The 20,983-nt window shown below is 39.6% G+C and overlaps 1 protein-coding gene across 2 annotated transcripts in view; it reads left to right on the top strand.

Moving 5' to 3' along the window:
• fgf12a (fibroblast growth factor 12a) overlaps positions 1-14,877 on the top strand; it is a 30,656-nt gene extending 15,779 nt beyond the window's left edge. For both annotated transcript variants that reach the window (XM_061693805.1, XM_061693804.1), the window contains 2 exons: positions 10,607-10,805; positions 13,145-14,877. In XM_061693805.1, the coding sequence (XP_061549789.1) occupies positions 10,607-10,805; positions 13,145-13,260 (315 nt within the window). In that variant the 3' untranslated portion in view covers positions 13,261-14,877. The remainder of the gene's footprint in view (positions 1-10,606; positions 10,806-13,144) is intronic.
• The last annotated feature ends 6,106 nt before the right edge of the window (positions 14,878-20,983 follow it).

Raw genomic sequence — 20,983 nt, 5'->3', positions numbered from 1 at the left:
GAAGACACCAGTTCCATAATTCATAACTTCTTGTCAACATGACCTAGTTTGCCCAGTTTGCTGTTAAACAGCACAGTAGGAATTGGCTATCTATCTAGCTATCTTTTTAGATCGAACGATCGAAAATTCTTACTGTTGTTGTTTTAAAGATATTTTTTTCACATCAGTCTATTTGACAAAAGTAAACAGTGAGATTGATACAACTGGCAGCATTACAAAAAGGACATGGAAATAATTGAGCACAGAACTTTGTAGAAGGGTCATTTTGATAATCTGGAAAAAGTTGCGGGTATAATAATTTAGTTTCACCACATGAGTAACTGGTATGAAAAGAACTGACAACTTCATAATAGTACTATCCATCTCTTTGTCAACCCTAATTAACTAGGAAGTAGCCTGCAAACTAACAAACAGATGGACAAGCAATAAACAACAACAGTCCAATGAATTCTCTTTGGTGGAGGTCTCTGCCCTCTGTTACTGACTGGCTTCTAGTTCTATGTGCGTGTTACACATTGATAAAATAACCACTTGAGAGTGGCCTAAGACCTCTGCACAGTACTGCATATCCCTTGTTGGTTGGCTGGGCATCATCTATCTCTATCCAGCTACTCATCTGGTTCGGGCTAACCATCCATCCATTTAGAGTAACTGCTCCTATTCTTTTATATTTAACTGGGGACTAAATTCACTGCTTCTTATTTATGTCACAGGAATAAATGACATGTCAGAGTAAAACCTTCACTGAAGGTCCTAAAGTAGGAGAGAGTAAAAGTTGTGGAAGGTTAGAGAGTGTGGTTGGGTTTCTTTCAAGGTAAAAAATGAGCCAAAAATGGCTCCATGAAATGCTGCTTTGTCTGTCATGTTTCGTATGCATTTGTGCTTCAGGTAATGATTGATAATTTCATTCGTTAATCTGTCACTGCATTGCATAATTGTTCCGTATTAAAAGCTTGAGCTGGGATCTTCAGATTTTATGGGAAATACCTCAAACAGTGATTTTTTCCCCCTTGATTTATTAATGCCTATGTAGTCATGGACCTAGTAATTAATACATATTATTTATACCTAGACATTATTCAGCAATTACAGCATCATTTCAGATAAAAAAGGCTTTTTGCTCTTCAGCGTAGTTCCTCCTTCACTATTGGGATATTAGCACTTGTTTGTGGTTTGATTTCAGTCATTTATCATCTCTGTCTTCTCTGGAAGGACTTCGACAAGGTCAACACACAACCACATGCTGACTCTTTGGACTGAGACCGAGAGAAGCTAATCATAGAGGTGGGGAATAAGAGGAGTAAGTGCTGTGAGAGAATATACCAGTCGAGACCAGCCTGACCTGAATTCTCGGTGGAATATAAATGAGCTCCTTGGGGCCTCTATGGCAGTCTTGGGATTTTCCGTAAGGCTAAATCTTTGAGGTACATGGATGGCTCAGGCCCAAATTCAAAAGGAAGTCCTTCCAGAATCCTCTGTCGCCTCATACAAAGTCAAAGAACACCTGTCGCTAACACTGATTCAAATTCTGAATGCGTTCAACCCAGTTCTGCTGGCAACCCAGTTTCATATCCATTACATCTCACTGTTGTTCTTTTCTCTTAATCTGCCAAACGACGTCACCACTGGCACTCTCCTCTCACGGGCACTCGACACAAATCACTCAATAATCACCCCCTTCATTCATGCCAAATAAGGTTTGAAATGCTCAGGAAATTGTGAAAATTGAACTCAGAAAGATAAAGGTTGATTAATGAATCTCATGATTGAACACATCATATTCGAATGAAAGTACTGTGGTGGTGGGTTGATGTATAACCCCAATTCCAATGAAGTTGGGACGTTGTGTTAAACATAAATAAAAACAAAATACAATGATTTGCAAATCATGTTTAACCTGCATTTAATTGAATACACTACAAAGACAATATATTTAATGTTCAAACGGATAAACTTTATTGTTTTTCGCAAACAATCATTAACTTTGAATTTTATGGCTGCAACAGGTTCCAAAAAAACTGGGACAGGTGGCAAAAAAGACTGAGAAAGTTGAGGAATGCTCATCTTGTTTGGAACATCCCATAGGTGAACAGGCTAATTGGGAACATGATTGGGTATAAAAGGAGCTTCCCTGAATTGCTCAGTTATTCACAAGAAAAGATTGGGCAAGGTTCACCTCTTTGTGAACAAGTGCGTGAGAAAACAGTTGAACAGTTTAAGGACAATGTTCCTCAAAGTACTATTGCAATTTGTAACTAAATTAAGACAAGATCATCATTATTTATGTATTGATACTTTTTGTGACATATATACGTTTGGTGGTGTGCCATGAGATTTTCGAATGTGAAATATACAGGTATGCTCAGTAAAGCCTGGGAAACAAAACAATTTCAATTACAGTGACTGATGCAATTACAATCTGAAACTATTGTTCACACCGGCACGTTTAAAGAGATTATTGCTAGCCAAAACAGCAGCACCTACTGTGGCACATAAACAGTCTCTCAGATGTGTGAAGTCTTATCGTCTGCCACATGTCCAAAACCTCAATTTTTAAGGACAAAAACTTTTGAATATCGACTTAAGGGCAAAATAGAAAAATAGTTTTTGGACAAAATTCAAAATTTACCAAACCTAATTTCCACCCCCCCAAAATATTATCTCCAAACTCCTAGCTGAGATAGAGACATTTAAATAGTGAGGGGATTAATAATATTAGAACATTTATATACGATCCATAATTCACATTTACTGTATATACTGTTCTGCTCCCCTTAGTTTTTCCAGCTTAAACATTTAACGGCATTTGTAAGCAATACCCTTTGGCGATCCCCAGTCCTACGTAAATGTAAATTAAAGCTGCGAAAAGTAATGAACAGGGCCTCGCACGCCCTTTATTCTGGCTAATCTTTGAAATGATTATCAAACTTTGATGCCATGCTCTGCCCGCATTACACATCGTAAACAACATGAAACTAACACTATATATCATTGGCATAGACTGATGAACAAAAAAACACAATGTCATACATTTTCATACTAATTGAGTAGAAGTGGACAATTACCCACATCACACCTGATCATCTTGCATGACATTGAATAATTGGAAATTACTGATCAAGGATACTTGCTTCTGATTGGTGCTCATTTTGGTGCTCAATCATTCTGATTGGTGCTCATATATATATGAAAATGTTATTTATTCATTGTAAGAATAAAAAAATTCCAAGAGGTCCCAAATAAGCATTTTTGCAATCACTCTTCTGATTGTGAGCTGTGAAATGTGGCACCTCCACTTGTGTTGTAGCACTAACAACTATGCCTCATTATGTATTCCTCTCAGACAAAGCAACTTGGTCGGTGAACCATTTGGCACGCATTTTAGTGTGCGGGCGTGTTTTAGGTGTTTATTCCTCTTCATTGTGTGCTTCTGCGCTTCACGCGAATCCATTAAGGTGATTTCATTAATCATGAGAGACTGCGACCCGCGTTCCTCACCTCATTTTTCCTACTCAGTCATCTGCAAACAAGGTGCGCAGTCAGACTTCAAAGTCACTTACGTTCCGTCCTTATCATTCCCAAGAGCTTCTTTGTCCACACGCAACACAGCTCCAAGCCAAGCTTGTGGGGAGTGATGTCCTTGTGGCTCTGTTGTTTGGAGGGGATGCTATGGCGTGACAGCTTCTGAGGAGCAGCAAAGCACTCTCCTACCTGTGATGTACACCAGGGGTTCTTAAACTTATTGGCCCTGGGACCCCTGACAGAAGAAATTTTTTCTCAAGGACTCCATAATCCTTATAGCAGTTAAACATAACTATCATTCATGTGCACCCCTAAATGGCATGGGAATTATGATTCTTTTTTGAACATTTAAACACAGAGAAAGGAACTTAACCAAATTAAATTCACTTCAATTCAATACAGTGACTTCCACAAATGTTTGCGATAGGATTGCTAGTGCTAACTTTACAACAAGCTTGTTTGTTTGGCAATTTGGCAGAAAGTGAACGATTCTTAAAAAAATAAAAATAAAACAAATGCTTGCTTCGGGCTGTTTATTGCCACTCTCAGTTGAAGTAAACATAAACTAAAAATGAACATAAACTAAACATAAAAGAGTTGTCTTTAAAACAACCGCATAACTTTCGCTATGCTAATGCTAACACATAATGTAAAGCATCATAGATGGGCTAACGAATAGCATCAATGTCGCTGTGTTATCAGCTTTTAAGCAACAAATATTCGGACAGCGCAGAAAACATGCAGAAAGACAATATAACAATATTAACAGTCAAATATTTTTTATTTATTGCAAAAAATGACCAATATTAGGCCTACTGCAATTACCTACTGAGCATCTGTGACCGTCTCCTTCGTGTATATCCGTATGTCTGTATTATACTGCCCACCGGTGGCCAAAGCGCACACAACCAGAAGGAGCCGCACAAAGAATTCATCATAATGCACACAGTTTATATCTAAATATTGTATTTAATTATGTTATAGCAGCTTCACAAAGCACAATACGGTAGAATGCTATTTTTATTATTGAAAATATGTTCTAAATTTCTAGGTTATTGTTTTGAGGGGTGGAACCGATTAATGGAATTTCCATTCATTTCAATGGGAAAAGATGACTTCAAATACAAGTGTTTCAAGTTACGAGCATGGTCACAGCACAAATTAAACTTGTAAGTCAAGGCAGCACTGTATTTATCAATCTGACATGCATTGCTTCCACTTCCACAACAAAGTTACAAACACAGAGCTAGTTTCCAAAAGGACAATTAGTGTTGTGGGGGCACGGTGGGCGACTGGTTAGGGCGTTTGCCTCACAGTTCTGCGTGGGTTTTCTCCGGGCACACCGGTTTCCTCCCACATTCCAAAAACATGCATGGTAGGTTAATTGAAGACTCTAAATTGCCCATAGGTGTGAATGGTTGTTTGTTTATATGTGCCCTACGACTGCCCAGTTTGAGAACAACTGCTGCAATCTATATGCTTGACCTAATTGGGGCTCATAACAGATGACGATGGACCAATGCCTGATGGTGTGCACTCCGTCATTGTCTGCCTCACACACACAAACACGCGTCCGCCGCCAGACAGGCAGGACATGACCCTCTGAACCCCAGCAGAGATAGAGACTCCTGCAGTTTGACAGAACGTCCGCAGGCTCTAGATAACCTGCTGCGCCCGAGCCTGTCCTCTCGGCTGCTGACCCACGAGAAGTGTCCATATACTGTAGCGATGATCGCACTGACCTCACCTTCCCAAAGTCCTTTACGGTGCTTGCATTTGCACGCTTGCGTCTTTTAGAAATGAACGGGGTGTGACTCAAACTGTTGCTGAGCTGTGAAATGCTGCGTGAGCATCGAAAGCACCCATAAACACACACACACAAGTTCTCTTTAGAGGACATATGGCAGCCTTTATTTTTAATTAGTCCATACTTTGCAACGCCAATGAGACATCGCAATTAAATGGTGAGTACTGCTTATAAATATACCACAAATTAGGATTCACAGTTTACCATTTCAAACTTACCGGTACTTTCAGTCTCTCAGTTGTCATGTATTACTTCAACATACTTCCTTGAGACGAATTCCAATTTTGATACGGTTTTGGCGCCATTTTGTGTCATCTTAGACTGTTGTAGAAGAGCACAAATGCCCCAAATTCACTGAAAAAAAAAGTCATTTGAATTTAATTAATTCGAACATGTAACATAGATTTCACAAGATCAAATGGTGGTAAACAAAGTACAGTATGTTATTTTCAAAAAGAAGAGAGAAATTACGTCAGTTTACGTCAGACATTGTAATCATGTGCAACCGATGAACATGATCAAATTAAGAACGTTTTTTTCAGCATAGGTGAATTTTAGGGAGTTTGTGAATCACACAGTTATGTTATGAGGACCGGTGTTTAAATCCCAGCCCTGCCTGTGTGGAGCTTGTATGTTCTCCCCATGCCTGCGTGGGTTTTCTCCGGTTTCATCCCACATTCCAAAAACATGCGTGGTAGTTTGATTGATGACTCTAAATTGTGAATGTGCGAATGGTTGTTTGTTTCTATGTGCCCTGCGATTGGCTGGCGACCGGTTCAGGGTGCATATATATGTGTATCATTAATAAAATGTAACAGCTGAAAATTGTCAAATTTACACCCACAATCTGTCTTTTTTCTGACCAGCCCTACTCTAGTTCTTTCTTTCTGTCTATTACTCATACACACACACACACACCACACAGCATGCACACACATTAACACTATAAATGGTCACCTCCAGCAGGAAAGTGGAATTGGACAACTTTTAAAGGGCACAGAAACCTGCAGGAGATATTGTGAACACATCCACACACACTCACACATACAGTACGCGTACACATATACACAGAAAAATCCTGCTTTAAAATGAGATTAGGTTGTGTAAAACCAATTCAGCTGTTCTGCATCGCTACAGCTATCTGCACAAATACAACTTTACTCATTTTCAAGGTGTCTCGTTCAGATAAGGAGGAGCATTTTAAAAATGACTTTTTTTGTTTTTAATAGCAGTTGACACGTTTTTAATAACATGCCTGGGACATGGTTTTCTCAAAAACTCCACAAGGAATTATAACACACTTTTAGCTTGTTTTTGTCCCATGCAAGTGAGCGACTGTATACCCCACCACTTTTAGTACTGGCTCAGTAGTGTGTCTTGCTTTCCGTGATAACCGGTGGTACAGCCTTTTCACTCATCGAGGCAGTGTTTCATACACTACACTGTGTGTATGTGACATATAGGCACATCGCCAAACGGAAATAATTCCCATCGGCACCATCGACAACTTCCTCAAGCAATCAATTATGCGCTCCTTATCAAAAGCTAAGGATGTTTCCTATCACGATCATGTTTTGGTCGTAGAAACACGGTTTGGGGGTGGTTATTATGTAAATTAACCCTACTGTTACACAACTGTGGGGCGGAACTGCAGTACGGCTCGCTTACAGACACGTTTTCAGAACATGGTAGGTAAAAACATTTTACGTGGTTGTTTAATTTTATACTTCATCGGTGGACAGGGATTCCAGAGGTCCAGCTATTTGTATACAAGCCATTAAAAAGTCAATTTTCCATAATACGTCCCCTATAAATTGAGCCAAGGATGCATAAAACCAAGCCATCTGTTCTGCTTCAACTACATCTATCCACACAGATACAACTTTATTCATTTTCAAGGTGTCTGATTCAGATAAAGAGGAGAGTGTGGGTGTATTTTAAAGATGAACGCATTCGCATTAAATTCATTTATTCATGGCTTGACTGCTTTTTAGAGATAATGCTGTCACCACCGTGCTTTGCTGCGGGTATGGTATGCTGGCGGTGATAAACAGTGTTGTTTTTGCTCCAAACATACTGTACCTTTTGGTATTTTGGCTAAAACCTCATTTTCATCAGACTATAGAACATTTTTCCACATGCTGATACAATTTCTATGTAAAATTTTGCCTGGCTGAATTCTTTGTGTTAAAAAAAATAAAATAAAAGGCACAGTGCATCACCAAAATGCCATATCCAAGGTGAAGTCTTGTCTAGTCTTTAGTCAAGGTGGAGGTACACAAATACTAGTCAATTTTGCCACAAAACCTTTAGTTTTCAAGTAGAAAGCTGAAGAGGAATTAAAGTTTGACAAAGATCCCAAGCGTATATCTAAATCGGTAAACGAATAACTTTACAAGAACAAAATAAAAATGTTGGAATGGGCCGGAACCAGAGTGACATATCATTGCTGATGTAACAGCGATCGCACAGTGCTTCTGTGGTTTGATTAAATAATAATAATAATAATAATAAAAATGGCGGCACGGTGGACGACTGGTTAGAGCGTCAGCCTCACAGTTCTGAGGACCGGGGTGCCTGTGTGGGTTTTCTCCGGGCACTCTGGTTTCCTCCCACATCCCAAAAACATGCATGAATTGTAGACTCTAAATTGCCCGTAGGTGTGAATGTGAGTGCGAATGGTTGTTTGTTTGTATGTGCCCTGCGATTGGCTGGCAACCAGTTCAGGGTGTTTGCCGCCTCCTGCCCGATGACAGCTGGGATAGGATCCAGCAGGCCCGCGATCGTAGTGTGGAGAAGCGGCTCAGAAAATGGATGGCTCGCTGGATAATAAAAAAACAGTACAGCAACCAAGCCACAGTGTACCCTGCCTCTTGGCAAAGTCAGCTGGCAAAGGCTCCAGCTTACCTATCACCCTAATGAGGATATGCAGTTCAGCAAATGGATGGATGGATGGAAATTTTGAGACAAATTGGATTTTTTGTTCTTTTAACAGGGGTGTTTTCACTTTCTACTCTGTAGTGTATCTTGGTGGGTGCTGTCATATTTATGGATGTAATGGATACTTGGAGTATTCCGTAGCCAAGTTGGGGTGAGGATGTTGATTGAGATACTGGGAACAGGGAATAAGAGGTATTTTGAGGGCGTGGGAACGCCGTAGTGATCGAGTAGAAAGTGGCACGAACTCCCGGGAGAAGGTGAAAGCGAAGTTCTCCATGACTGACTGAACCTTCGCCAAGGCGTCGTTAAAACGGATCGCATTAATCAAACGGCTGCTCTGTCCCGGGAAAATTTGGACCCAAATGTAGCACACACTTTATAGTTCCACAAGGAAGATGCTGGCGTGGGCGGGAATGTGCGGTGGGCTTGAGTGGGACTTCATGCCAGGAGAAAAGCAAGTGGACAGTCGAATCGGTGTACCGTTGGGATGACATGCATGCAGAGAGACGAATTAGAAACACACAGTCGCGCAGAGGCCGCAATAACACAAGCATAACATAGAGTGGATCATTATTTGCTCTCCCGCACTGACAAGGCAGCAATGTAGCACACAGCCGATATCGCGTCCTTTCCATCTTTCCCCCGTCTCATTGACTTTCTCCTTGATGTGCTGCTTTGATAATGACGTGGCGCGATACAAATCTTCCATTGTCGAACGTTATTCTAATAAGAGCACCTTTCTGTTTGAATCGCCAAGGACACGTGTGTTTGGGTGTGTACGTGTGGTGTGTTTACTGACCTTGGCAATGGTCACATGCGAGTGGTGGGAGCCCATTTTGAGCGAGGAAGCAAAACAGAGGCTTTTTCCACTTGAAATGAATTCAACGCTTTCATACTGAAAAATAACATTTGACACGATCGGCAAAACTGTTTTTAAAAAAAGTGCGGGGGCTCGAGCTGTGAAAATAAATCGGGAAACTCTGCTAAACTGACAACAAAAATTGTTTCACGCAAAATGTTCTGCTTGGAAGCACAAAAATATTATTAATAAAAGCATATTTACGGTGCCCGGAACCATTTGGCGACTGTCCATGTTTCCCACACGGAGTTTTGTTGCAGATCGATGAAATGTTGGGCCAGTGAAAAAGCATTGCGAAAAACAACAGAGCAGCGTATGTAAGTGATTTTTAAGACACTAATAGATGTGTAATATACATATAACATGATGTATGAGTGAGCTGAATGTTAGCGTTTATTTATTTTTATTTCTATGTTAATCGCTAGTGCGGTAATGCTAATCGCCAATGCTAACTGTTTAGCAAAGGCTGATTTTGTTGTCTCAAATTCTAATTCTAAAAATAGTTTTTTTGGGGTTTTTTTTTTGGTGGGAGGTCGGTGATTACTCAAGTACTCGACGAAATACCTGTAGGTAGGATAATACAATCTAAAAAGATTCGATAGTGACAGCCCCAGTGGGGGTGCAGCGTGAAAAGTGCGGATGTCGAAAAAGTTGGGGGGTGCGACACGTCCCCCATGTGTGCCACGCTAGTATTAATAATAAATTGGTTTTATATAGGGCGTCACAGTGGTATAATGGTTAGCATATCTGCTTCACAGTTCTGAGGTTGGAGCTTTGAAAAATCCTCAACTATTTGCTTTATCACCTTAAAAAGAAAGTTGTGACATAGTGTATATATTTTTAAAAATTAATTATAATACCTCCACATATAGTGTATATATAAACAATCTATTGTTGCTTGATGGATTGGGTTTCATGGAGAACTAAACCCATTATTTTTTCAATAATACATATTATGTGCACCCACTAGTCAAAACGCAGTATTCTGATTAATATTGCATTCGTGTAATAAGAATTAAACAGCTTAATCCATCAATTTCAATCCATCTAATGTTTGGTAATATCGACCTAGGCTGTCGACCGAAATTATCGTCACAACGTCTCTTGTGCTTCCATTGCAAACATCATGTGACTAAACCCGGAAAACAGGTAGTGGACTCCCCATGTATGATGCGATAACTACCATAACTATGGGTTGATGACATGATGGTTTGAACCCTAACTTGTTAAAATTTGATTCAAAGTAATATTAATCAGATTACCGTGTTTAGACTAGTGGGGGCACATACAACATATTATTGCAAAAATGTAGTTTATTTCCTCTTTATGCGTGTTTAATACATTGAAGTCAAAGTTTTAATGTGGCTCTTGCATCCTTGTATTTTTCTGCATGCGGCCCTCATAAAAAAAAGTTTGGACATCTTTGGTTTAGCTCGTAGCGCAGACCGTACAGTACCGTATGTGCTCTACTCTCATAGGAAATGTTCACGCCGGAGTGCAAGTTCAAGGAGTCGGTTTTTGAGAACTACTACGTGATCTACTCGTCCACTGTTTACCGACAGCAGGAGTCGGGCCGGGCCTGGTTTCTCGGCCTCACCAAGGAGGGGCAAGTCATGAAAGGCAACCGGGTCAAGAAGACCAAACCCTCGTCTCACTTTGTACCAAGGCCGATTGAAGGTAACACTATTCGAAAACTGATTATTTGATATTTCTTTTTTCACTCGTTGGTCAATTTCTAGCTTTGCTTGCAAGTAATTTATTTTAGGTCCAACTGATAAAATAAGGGTGCCACAACTCAAAATATCGCGAAAATTTATAATCTACATAGAACAGAGGTACCTTGACTTACAAGTGCCCCAATTTAGGAGCCATCGGTTGGTCAAATTTTTTGCTTTGTTTGCAAGGCAAAATTTTAGTTATGAACGAGCTTTATGTGCACGTGAGTGAAATGAAAACAATGGCGCACTCAAGGTACTGTAATGTCCTCGTAAGTGGGCAAGGAGAGCCAGAGTCGCCGATGCACTTTGAGTCGTTTATTCAACAGGACAAACACTCAAATACAAAACGAGAACACTCACAAGGAGCAGACACTCGCAATGAAATAACTGGCCAATCCGAGTGCCTCCAGCTCCTGACGTCACTCACTAGGTTACGCCCCTTAAAAGCACATTCAGCACACGACTACCATAAATACAGTAATTAAACTTTAGAAAACAGCTTTATTTCATTACATTCTCTTTAATTATGTTTTGATTTAATTTAAATTAAATTTAAATTTTAAATTTTAATTTTAAAAAAATTGATTTAATTTCACTCGGACTCGCCTCCTACAACCCAATTTGTTATTCGAATTGACAGTAACGAATGACTAGCGAATCACAATTGAATTGTTACGCATTGTACTATTCCGAAATAATAGTCCAATAAATGAAAAATCCTATTACATTTTTTCTTTCAAAACTATTGAACCGGTAAGAGAGGACGCTGGCACATTTTGACCGACACGTTTCAGCTGTCGTCTCTGTTAAAAGAAAGTTTGGATTTTTAGTTTAAAATGGCTTACTTTAACCAGGATCCCTTGCTGTAGCTTGGCCAAAATTAAAATCCCGGGTCTGTTTTGCGCTCTTCGGGGACATAAACCCCCACGGCCCAAGCTGCCGCCTTTCGAGCAAGCCTGTTGGCTACTGAGACTGCTGGCTACCTAAGTGCTTTCGTCATCTTTCATCATTGATAAACTTTCTCCCATTCAATCTACTGCGGTCGCCCCCTCCAGTGGTGGCTCCTTTTTAGCTTTTTTTGCGGTGCTTCCATGGTATCCGTGTAGCTAAACAGAGCTAGGCTAATGGAAGCCTCCTTCAATGGAAAGGTGGGTTTTTTTTTGTTAAACATACTTTATCTGGAGAGTACGGCCATCTCGATAGAGCTACTATGTATACATGAGCAGAAACTATTCGCAGTAAGTCAAGATGATGTGGGCCATAAACCAAGGCGAAACATAGTAAAGTATTTTTTTATCTTTTTACATTGCAGCACAGTTACTGTTCGAATGAAGCAAGTAGTATGTTATTTTTTGATTGTTGTGATTTGAATCTGAAAATTCTGACTCTGTGCTCGTTTTTTTTTTTTTTTTTGCGCACTCCAATGCACCACCGAGTCACCATTGATTCGTTCGTAGCCTTATTAAAAACATATCGGGACTGGAAAAGATTAATGACATTTCAATGGGGAAAATTGATTACAAATACTGTGGGTTGAGGTACCACTCTATTTAGAATTCGAATTTGAGTTTTTTATTACCATTATTTACCCAATAAATAAGAGGTTGAGGTGGGTTGTGTTGTATTTTAGAGGTTCCACTGTATGTCCACAATATCCAAATTCGTCCCTTCAAACTCTATTTACAGTCTCATAACGAATTATGTGACCACTGGGAACAATAGAGCGTGTCAATATCCTCGCCTATTGTTCTCCCTGGTGCTGGGAAGACCAAACAGTTTCTCCAGAAGCCTGAAAAAACAACAACCATACAATATTGTGCCTCTACTGCCATTGATTATCCATCCGGTGCAGGTTCTGTATTATAATTCCCACAAACTGAATCTCATCAGTCAAGTTGATGGAAAGAGAAATAATAAAAACGTCTGGGATGTGGAATGAACCCGCTGACTTGGTTCGGTGTTTGTCCGAGACGGATAACATGACAAATGTATTCGCAATTTCGTATTTTGCAAGGTGCAGATATATAGCCAATGAAATGAATTCTTAAGAAAACTTTAACATTTAACTCTGTTGTCATTTGTATTATACGTACTTGTCTGTTGTACTTAACTAGTTCCTAACCTAATTTTTGTTTCTATACATATTGTTCATCACTTCACTTCACTCCACTCATTTCCTAATGTTGTCATTATTTCCTCATCTCCTCCTCATTCTCCCATTTTTTTTAACATGTCCTCGTCCCCTGGTCCTCTTCTCATTTCCTCATCTTTGTCCTCCATCTCCTCACAACCTCTCAGTTTGTATGTACCGCGAGCCGTCGCTGCACGAGATTGAGGACAAGCATCGCTCCCGGAAGAGTTCAGGGACCCCCACCATGAACGGAGGCAAAGCAGTCCACCAGGACTCCTCATAGCAAAGAAAGGGAGGGGGTTCCACTGAGGGGCGTGGCCTGAACACTCCCCGGCCCCCACATAAAAAGGGAGGGGCCTTAGGAAACTTCCCGCCTCCTTCCAAACAAACATATGCACCATCGCTTCCTCGCTGAAATAGCGTCATCGTCATGGCGACCGAGGAGCTACTACTGTACTCTCATGACGAGATGGAACAAACTCTGAACTCTTGCCTGTGAAAACTTTTAGAAGAATTAATACGAAACAGAGGAAAACTATATATCTATATCTATATAAACATTTTCAATCAGGACTCGACCAATATTTTATGCAAAAAAGAGAAAAAGCTGTGACACACAACAGATCAGAGGTCTGTCTCTCCTCACACAAATATCTCTCATTTACATTTTATGCTGTGAAAAAAAAGCTTTAATATGTGTTGACTTGTCATACATGCATTTTTTTCTAAATGCGCTTTTGTGTTCGGTTTGCCAATAATAACTAGTCCTTCAGCATACCAATGTGCTGTGAAGCTAACTATAAAAAAAATTTCCCCCTTGAATCAAACGAGTCGCTCTGGCTGAATGTATTTGCTGATCTAGTCACAAGAGTGCTTAAGCTGGCATGTCAGTAACTCAGGTGTGTACTGTATGTGTGACTACAACAGTGTCCAGCATCGGAAGCAATATAAGAGTGCAGTGTAGGAGTGCACTCATGTCTGTTGAGAAGACTGAACTATTTCACGATATGTTTGAGATTAGTTGGTTTTGTTATGTAGACGGGAATTCCAGGAAATGGTGTTCTCCTTCCAAAAAGGAAATGACCAGCATCAGTAACACTATATGCCCAAAACACATTTGCACTTCATAGAACTTAACTTGTTAAAAGTATGGTCAAAATCATGGAATGTAGATTGATGAAATAAGAGAAAGGATAGGTGACATTTTATTGTGAAAACATGAAATGTGGACAGGGTGACCGAGAGCCTTCCCCGTCCAAAGGAGTTGCACAAAACCTCACCTGGCTTGGTGACCAATGAACTACGGAGGTAGAGCGAACTGGCTGCTCTGCGGTGTAAATGCTGTGTATTCCCCATCCTCCAATTAGCGTGCCCAGTGTTTGTCTCTTTAGTCGGTCCATTGAAGCGGTGTTTCCCAACCGTTTTCGAGCCAAGGCACACATTGTACAGCAGAAAAATCTCATGGCACACCACCAAACAAAAAGTATACATACAGTGAACCCCCGTTCAGAGCCACTCATAATAGGCTAAAATCTGCACTATAGAGAGAGCACAATCGTAAAAAAGGTTTTACCCCTCCCACATGCTTTAAACACATTTCATCTTATTAAAACACACTTTTTAAAGTAACCCTTAGCAGCAACTCTCTCTTTCTCGCACAGCTCTCCAAATAGAGAGTAAGAGTGCTTACTCCAAGCTGTTCATTTGTCACTCCTGGTTGAAGTTTATTGTAAAACAGACACATAAAATAAAATAGAACTAAACACTGTATATGTAAACACCAAAGTGTACAGTGCATCTGTATAATTTAGTCTAAAGAAAGTCCGCTCGCTGAAAGCTAACATATAAAGCAAAACACATAGACGGTTCATGGAAATGAGCAAATATGTCAGGGTAATTATAAACCTTGAAACTATTGCTACTTTAGCACACACTACTTTAGCAGCAACACATTCAAACAGAGTATGCAACAATACTTAACAGTATGTTTTTCGTGGGAACAAAGACTACATTGAACCTCCACATATTCGCAGTTCGGCATTCATGTATTCACCTGTATGCGGGTTCTGGGGGGAATTTATCCTCCCATTAGTTGTGGGAATGCATGTTGTGCATGTTGTGGCACAACATGGTACTACACTGGAGGTGTGTAACTCCAAATTTGAACTGTTAAAACCCATTAACAAATCTGCGCTCTGGTGGTGGTGCGAATGACAAAACGCGATATAGCGGAGGGGGCACACTGTTTACTGGAATAATGATGATCTCATTTCCATTTAGTCACAAATGATCTTAGTCAGGGTGAAATTTGGGCCTGTTTAGTTGAACATAAAGCTATTTTTCTGTTGTATGATTGGCAACATGGACACACAGGTTTATTGTACTTTCCGCCATCTAGTGGAAGAGCATTTAATTGTTCTTCCCAGCACCATACGCCGCTGGCTTAGATAAAATCAGGGGTGTCAAATTCATTTTTGTCTCGGGCCGCATTGTATTTATGATTTCCCTCAGAGGGCCGCTAGAACAGTGAAATGTTTAATCACCAAATCATATTATTACCATTACACAACAAATTGAGGGATAACTAGTTTTGAAATCAGAAGACAAGGATAATAATTTGTTCAAGTATTGTTTAAGTTACTGTAGGTTTGCTAACAGAAAAATCCAATATCTCAACATTATTGTTTATTATTAGGAACATTTGGAATTTGGGTACAGATTTTAGCAAAAATCACAGAAGTTGACGAGCTTGATTTGCTTTCGCGGGCCACATAAAATGATGTGGCGGGCCGCATCTGGCCCCGGGCCTTGAGTTTGACACCCATGCAGTAGATGAACAAAGACGCATTATTTGCAGTAAATACATGAGAATTTTTAGATTAATTAAGATAGATTATGAATTAATTTTATTAATTAAGTTCCAAACATTTAGCCACTGCACAAGGATGTCCACATGCGGCTCAATGGCTTCACTAAGTGGTCTAGTCACCCAAGGAAGTGGTGACAGGGTGCGAGGCCAAGCATCGACACTGCATGATTGTTGAAGGTGGGACTTATGACCTTATGTATGAAATGGAAAAATGGAAATTATACAACAGAATGGTTGTATGTTAAGTGTTCTCACATGAATTTAGAAGGAGAAACGTTTACAAGGAATATTCGGGCCCCACTGGAAAGGGGGAGAAAAGTAAAATTAGGAGTAAAGTCATGTGAAATAATAAAAAAAAAAAAGAGTTGTGATTTCACTACGATATGTTGAAAAATAAATAAAATGTATTTTTACAAGCATAAAATTGTAACATCATACCTGCATGGAAGATCAAGTCAACTTAAACTTGACTGTTGCATTCATGTGGAAATCTGGATTTACATCGTTATTTATTCTCGTAACCTGTCTGACTTCTACATCTTGTAATATTACAGTACAACTTTTGTTTTTTAAAGATTGCAACATGCTTGTATAAATACCACTTTATTTTCACCACATTATGAGTTTTTTAGTTTTGATTTTCATTATTTATTATTATTTATTATTTCATTGTACCAAGGCTTTATTATCTTAAAAAAATGCAACTTTCATCTTGTAATATTCCTGAATTCATTTTGATATTTTTTGAAAATACCAATATTTTTTTTCTTGTAAAAATGCAAAAACAGTAACAAAGTTAAAAATAATAAAAACAAGACACTAAAACAAGGCAGCATTTTGAACCAACCAAAAATACAATATTTGAGGCGAGACTGGCTGACTCCAAAGTTAAGTGCATTCCAGTAATCCAGCCAAGATGTGATAAGGATTAGGCCTACTGCTACCTGCAAACTGTGTCAGAAAAGGCTTCACCTTTGCCAGCTGCCTGAGGTGAAAAAAGCTGGACTGAACTACAGATCCAATTTAAAATCGCTCTTGAATTTGATGTTGTTCTTTTTGTTGTTTTTTTACAAAACATTTAAGACTTTTTATTTGTGACTTTATTCTCATAATATTCCAACTTTTCTTTTAACACATGACTTTAATCTTTAATATCATTACTTTTTTTTCTCTTTCATTGTGGCCCATACACTCCTTCGTAAGAAGGAATGCTGAGTAGAAAGCAGGCGTAATTGTTAAGACAACTTGGATGAAATTGAGGAATTTAATAAAAATACGGACCCTAATTGAATGAACCTCTTTGAAATGATTGTGTTTTTACCCTAACATGTTGGCCATATTGTGGCAGGTATTTTCTTGCAGGGATTTGACCATATTCTGTTCGAGTAGCTGGCATATTGTTCAGTCTGTTCACAATATAGTGTTAACCTTTTGTACAATTCCCCACTAAATTCTAGTGAGAACAAACCGACACCCAATTGCGCATACAGTATGTAAGTGCACTGCGGATCATTAAGGATGTGTGGGAGGGTTCATACTGGTATCTGGTAAATTAATTCCACTTTCTTGGTAACTTGCAGCATAATAGCGACACAAGCATTATATCAGACATAACAGTGGAATTCAAGAGGTGCAGCAAGACCAGCATATATATATATATATATATATATATATATATATATATGAATATAGATAAGTATCTTTTATACAGAGGTTTATATTGGTGCAAATGTAGACTCAAAGTGATGCATGTCATTGGATGTATTAATTGTTGACAGCAGATTGAGAGCATTTGTGAGAAAAAAAATGTTGATGAATGAAAAGGTAAAGCAAAAGGCTTTCATTGTACGTGATTTTAATTAGTTCTTTTTATGTTTGCAGAGGATTTCATTGCATCGGAACACACCCCATATATGCACTATGAATTGTGAGAAAAAAAATATGCATTGATGTTGAAAAAACAATCCGAATGAAGTTAGTGATTGTTTAAGAATAAAGTTTATGTTACCAAAGCCACACAGCCATTTATTTGTTGCAAATCATGACTGGCAGTTGTTTTGCGTCTCTCATTGTCGTACTACATCCATCAGACTCTGGCTTTTCGCTTTCCCCAAAATCCAATCCCCTTTTCCTCTGCTATCAATTCACTCTGAGTGATTTACAGTCTCGCTATCCTCTTAAATACGTCATGTCATTTTGGAACGGCGCTCCTTCGCCCTTAATTCTCCAGTTGTCATGGAAACAGACCTTCCATGCCGACTGCAACGACAATGAGGAGGAGGAGGAGGAGTGCGAAGGCTGCCCTGACTTTCAGGACATGCCGTTGTCTTCTTTCCTGCACAATGGTTGCAGCACACAGAAGGGGCAAACAGGACAAGGAGACAGTCCATTCTTGTGCGTTTATGTGGTGGGTCGTCCATTTGGTACTCCTATAAACCATCAATACAATATAATATATAACAGCAAGCAACTGTGCCACATACATCATCCGGAGCAGTTTGGAATCAATATTTATCAATAATAATAACATGACAAAAACAAATCTGAATAAATTACCTCAGACTCACCAGCGATGCTGTTTGTAAATGTACTGAAGTGTGCGGATCGCTACGTGTGTATTTTGCTTGTTGAAGTTGACTGTAACAAGTTTTACTCTGACCAAACAATCAGAGGACGGCTAAATACTGAAGTCATCAAAGGCTAGTGCTCTGACCCTGTGAGGAAACATTTCAAATTTGGTTAATGAGACAGTCCCATTGCTAGTATAGTTTCAGTTACAGCACACAGAATTAAAGTTTGTTAATTTATTAGCATTAAAATTAGAATTAACTAGCAAGTCCAGCATTATTGATTCTGAAGCCCTGAGCAGATTAGATTAACATGGCAGCACTTACAGTAGAGGCTTGGATCTGATTGGACAAAAAAAGATAACATCCACAAATTAGGGGTTGAACCGATTAGTCGACGCGTCACAATGACGGTTAGAGCTTGAAGTCGATTAATCGGCAATCACGTGTTTTGGCGCCTCACTGAAATCAACAGTGGGTTAAATCTGATAATAGACAAAAAACAACAACCTTAATATTCATATACTTGGGATTGAAACGATTAGTTGATGCGTCGCAATGACGGTTTATAGCTTGAAGTCGCTTAATCGTCATTCACCAGTTTTGGCATTAACAACGGACAACGTGCTAAATTCAACAGACGGTTGGTCGGCGTAACAAACTAGCAGTGGGGCCTCTTGCGTGTGGAAAGATTTTACTAAAAATGAAACTGATCGCACGCTCAGTTGCAAAATATGAAAGGCTCGCACAGAGAAGAGAAAGAAGCACTATCCAGAGAAACACTTCAAAATTAAAAGAATAAACTATTGGGAATAAATGAATATAATTTCATGGCACAAATATTAGAATTTTGGTTGTCAATGTAGGTCAGCGATTCTGATAGAGTTTAGTCCAGCACAGACGGTCTTTCACTGCTCGAGTCTGTCGGGGGTCACGTACAGTGCGCACAGCAACAACTGACTGCCTGTTGTAAAAAAAAATAAAATAAAGGATGTTCCTTACTTTCATTGTCAGCAGTTTGCAGAGGAAGTTGTTAGGCATTACATAAATAAAATGGCTGCACGATGGCGGGCAACAAGTAGCGTGGAAGATATGACCACATAAAGCTGCCAAGGTCTCCGCGGACGTGTGAGGTCGTCGCTATCGCGATGATGCCGTCGTCTTGTTGCACACATATGTTCCTCTCTGCTGTGCCGCACCCTTGGGACCTCCTCCCGTTTCTCTATTTCCTCCGCATTCTATTCATTAAAAATAATTGGCCGGTGCTCAATTAATGCTAACTAGTGCTTCTTTGATGTGCTGTGCTTTAGAACTGCTTTTATTTGGCGCAGAATACGGGAAAGTATTCTAATTTGTTTACTTCCACATGTAGGGCAGCTGCACGAGAGGGATGCATCTGGATTTAATTGTAATTTACTTACTGTCGATTCAAATTCTTTTATTCACAGTTCTGAGGTTCTGGATTTGAATCTCTGCTCTGACATTTTTCATTTTCTACCCGCACTTGTGTTGGCTGCTCCTCAAGAAATCCCCACTTGTTTGTATGGGGCTACGTTAAAGATATCGTGTATCTTTGCAAAGAAAGAGAAAGAAAGCATAAGATCACTGATGCCATTGCCACTGACTGACTGCAGGAAATCAAGTTCCGTCTTGATGTGCTTTGTGCAAATAATGGTGAGTTAAATGAGGCAAAAAAAAAGAAAAAACTTCAACTCATTTTGTTGTAATTTCTACAGATTTGTCTTGATTTGCTGACTCTTGCCCTTCCTTGCCTGCTTCCCTGCACTTGGGTCGACTTGCTTGGCTTTTTCCTTCACTCCATCACAACGAACCTCCACAACACTCCTGTTTGCACACGAGGGAGGGATACTGGCAAACGCACTCATCCATTTACAAGGGACTCGTACACACATCCCCCAACTGTCCGCCCACCCGATCCAACCTCCGCACGTGTTTGTCCTACCAAAGTAGCTCTACATGTGTGTAGCAGTGTGAGTGTATAAAAGGGATGTCAGCGCTTCCTGTTCCAAAGGGAGGTTCATGATGTCCACATGCAATTTATTTTCCCACTCGTCTTCCCACTTTCTGCAGCTAAACGGGTTTGAATCTTACTCATGATTGATGATCACTGTCATGATATTGCAAAGCATCACAGGTATGAAAAGTACAAGGAGTTGCATGCTCTCATTTACAATATTCACAAAAACTTAGGGATATTGGGCTTCTGGGTGAAATATCAGGATGAACCTGAAATGAATCAGAACTTAATTTGACTTTTCCTAAACTTTTGAACGTTCCATTTTTCAGTACTTTTTGCGCAACGTGCTGTTGTTGACTGACTGCAGGACGGCAACATTCACATGTAACATCAACCGCAGGTGCCCCAAGCATACACCGCAATGCGTTTTAATGAAGGGTGGAGATAGGTGACCTTTTTTAAGCTAATTTTTATTGTCAAAATAAAACTGTTGTGCATAGTGTTAAATAAAAGCCCTCATTAAATTCTTTATGAGTTATGACTCACTATCAGGTTCCCCTTGAAGCTCATGGACAAAAGGAATCTGAGTCAC

The sequence above is a fragment of the Phycodurus eques genome, chromosome 13 (assembly GCF_024500275.1).
Source record: "Phycodurus eques isolate BA_2022a chromosome 13, UOR_Pequ_1.1, whole genome shotgun sequence".
NCBI classification, from domain to species: domain Eukaryota; kingdom Metazoa; phylum Chordata; class Actinopteri; order Syngnathiformes; family Syngnathidae; genus Phycodurus; species Phycodurus eques.
Note: the sequence above shows the minus strand (reverse complement) of the source record. Positions and strands in the feature narration are given on the sequence as shown.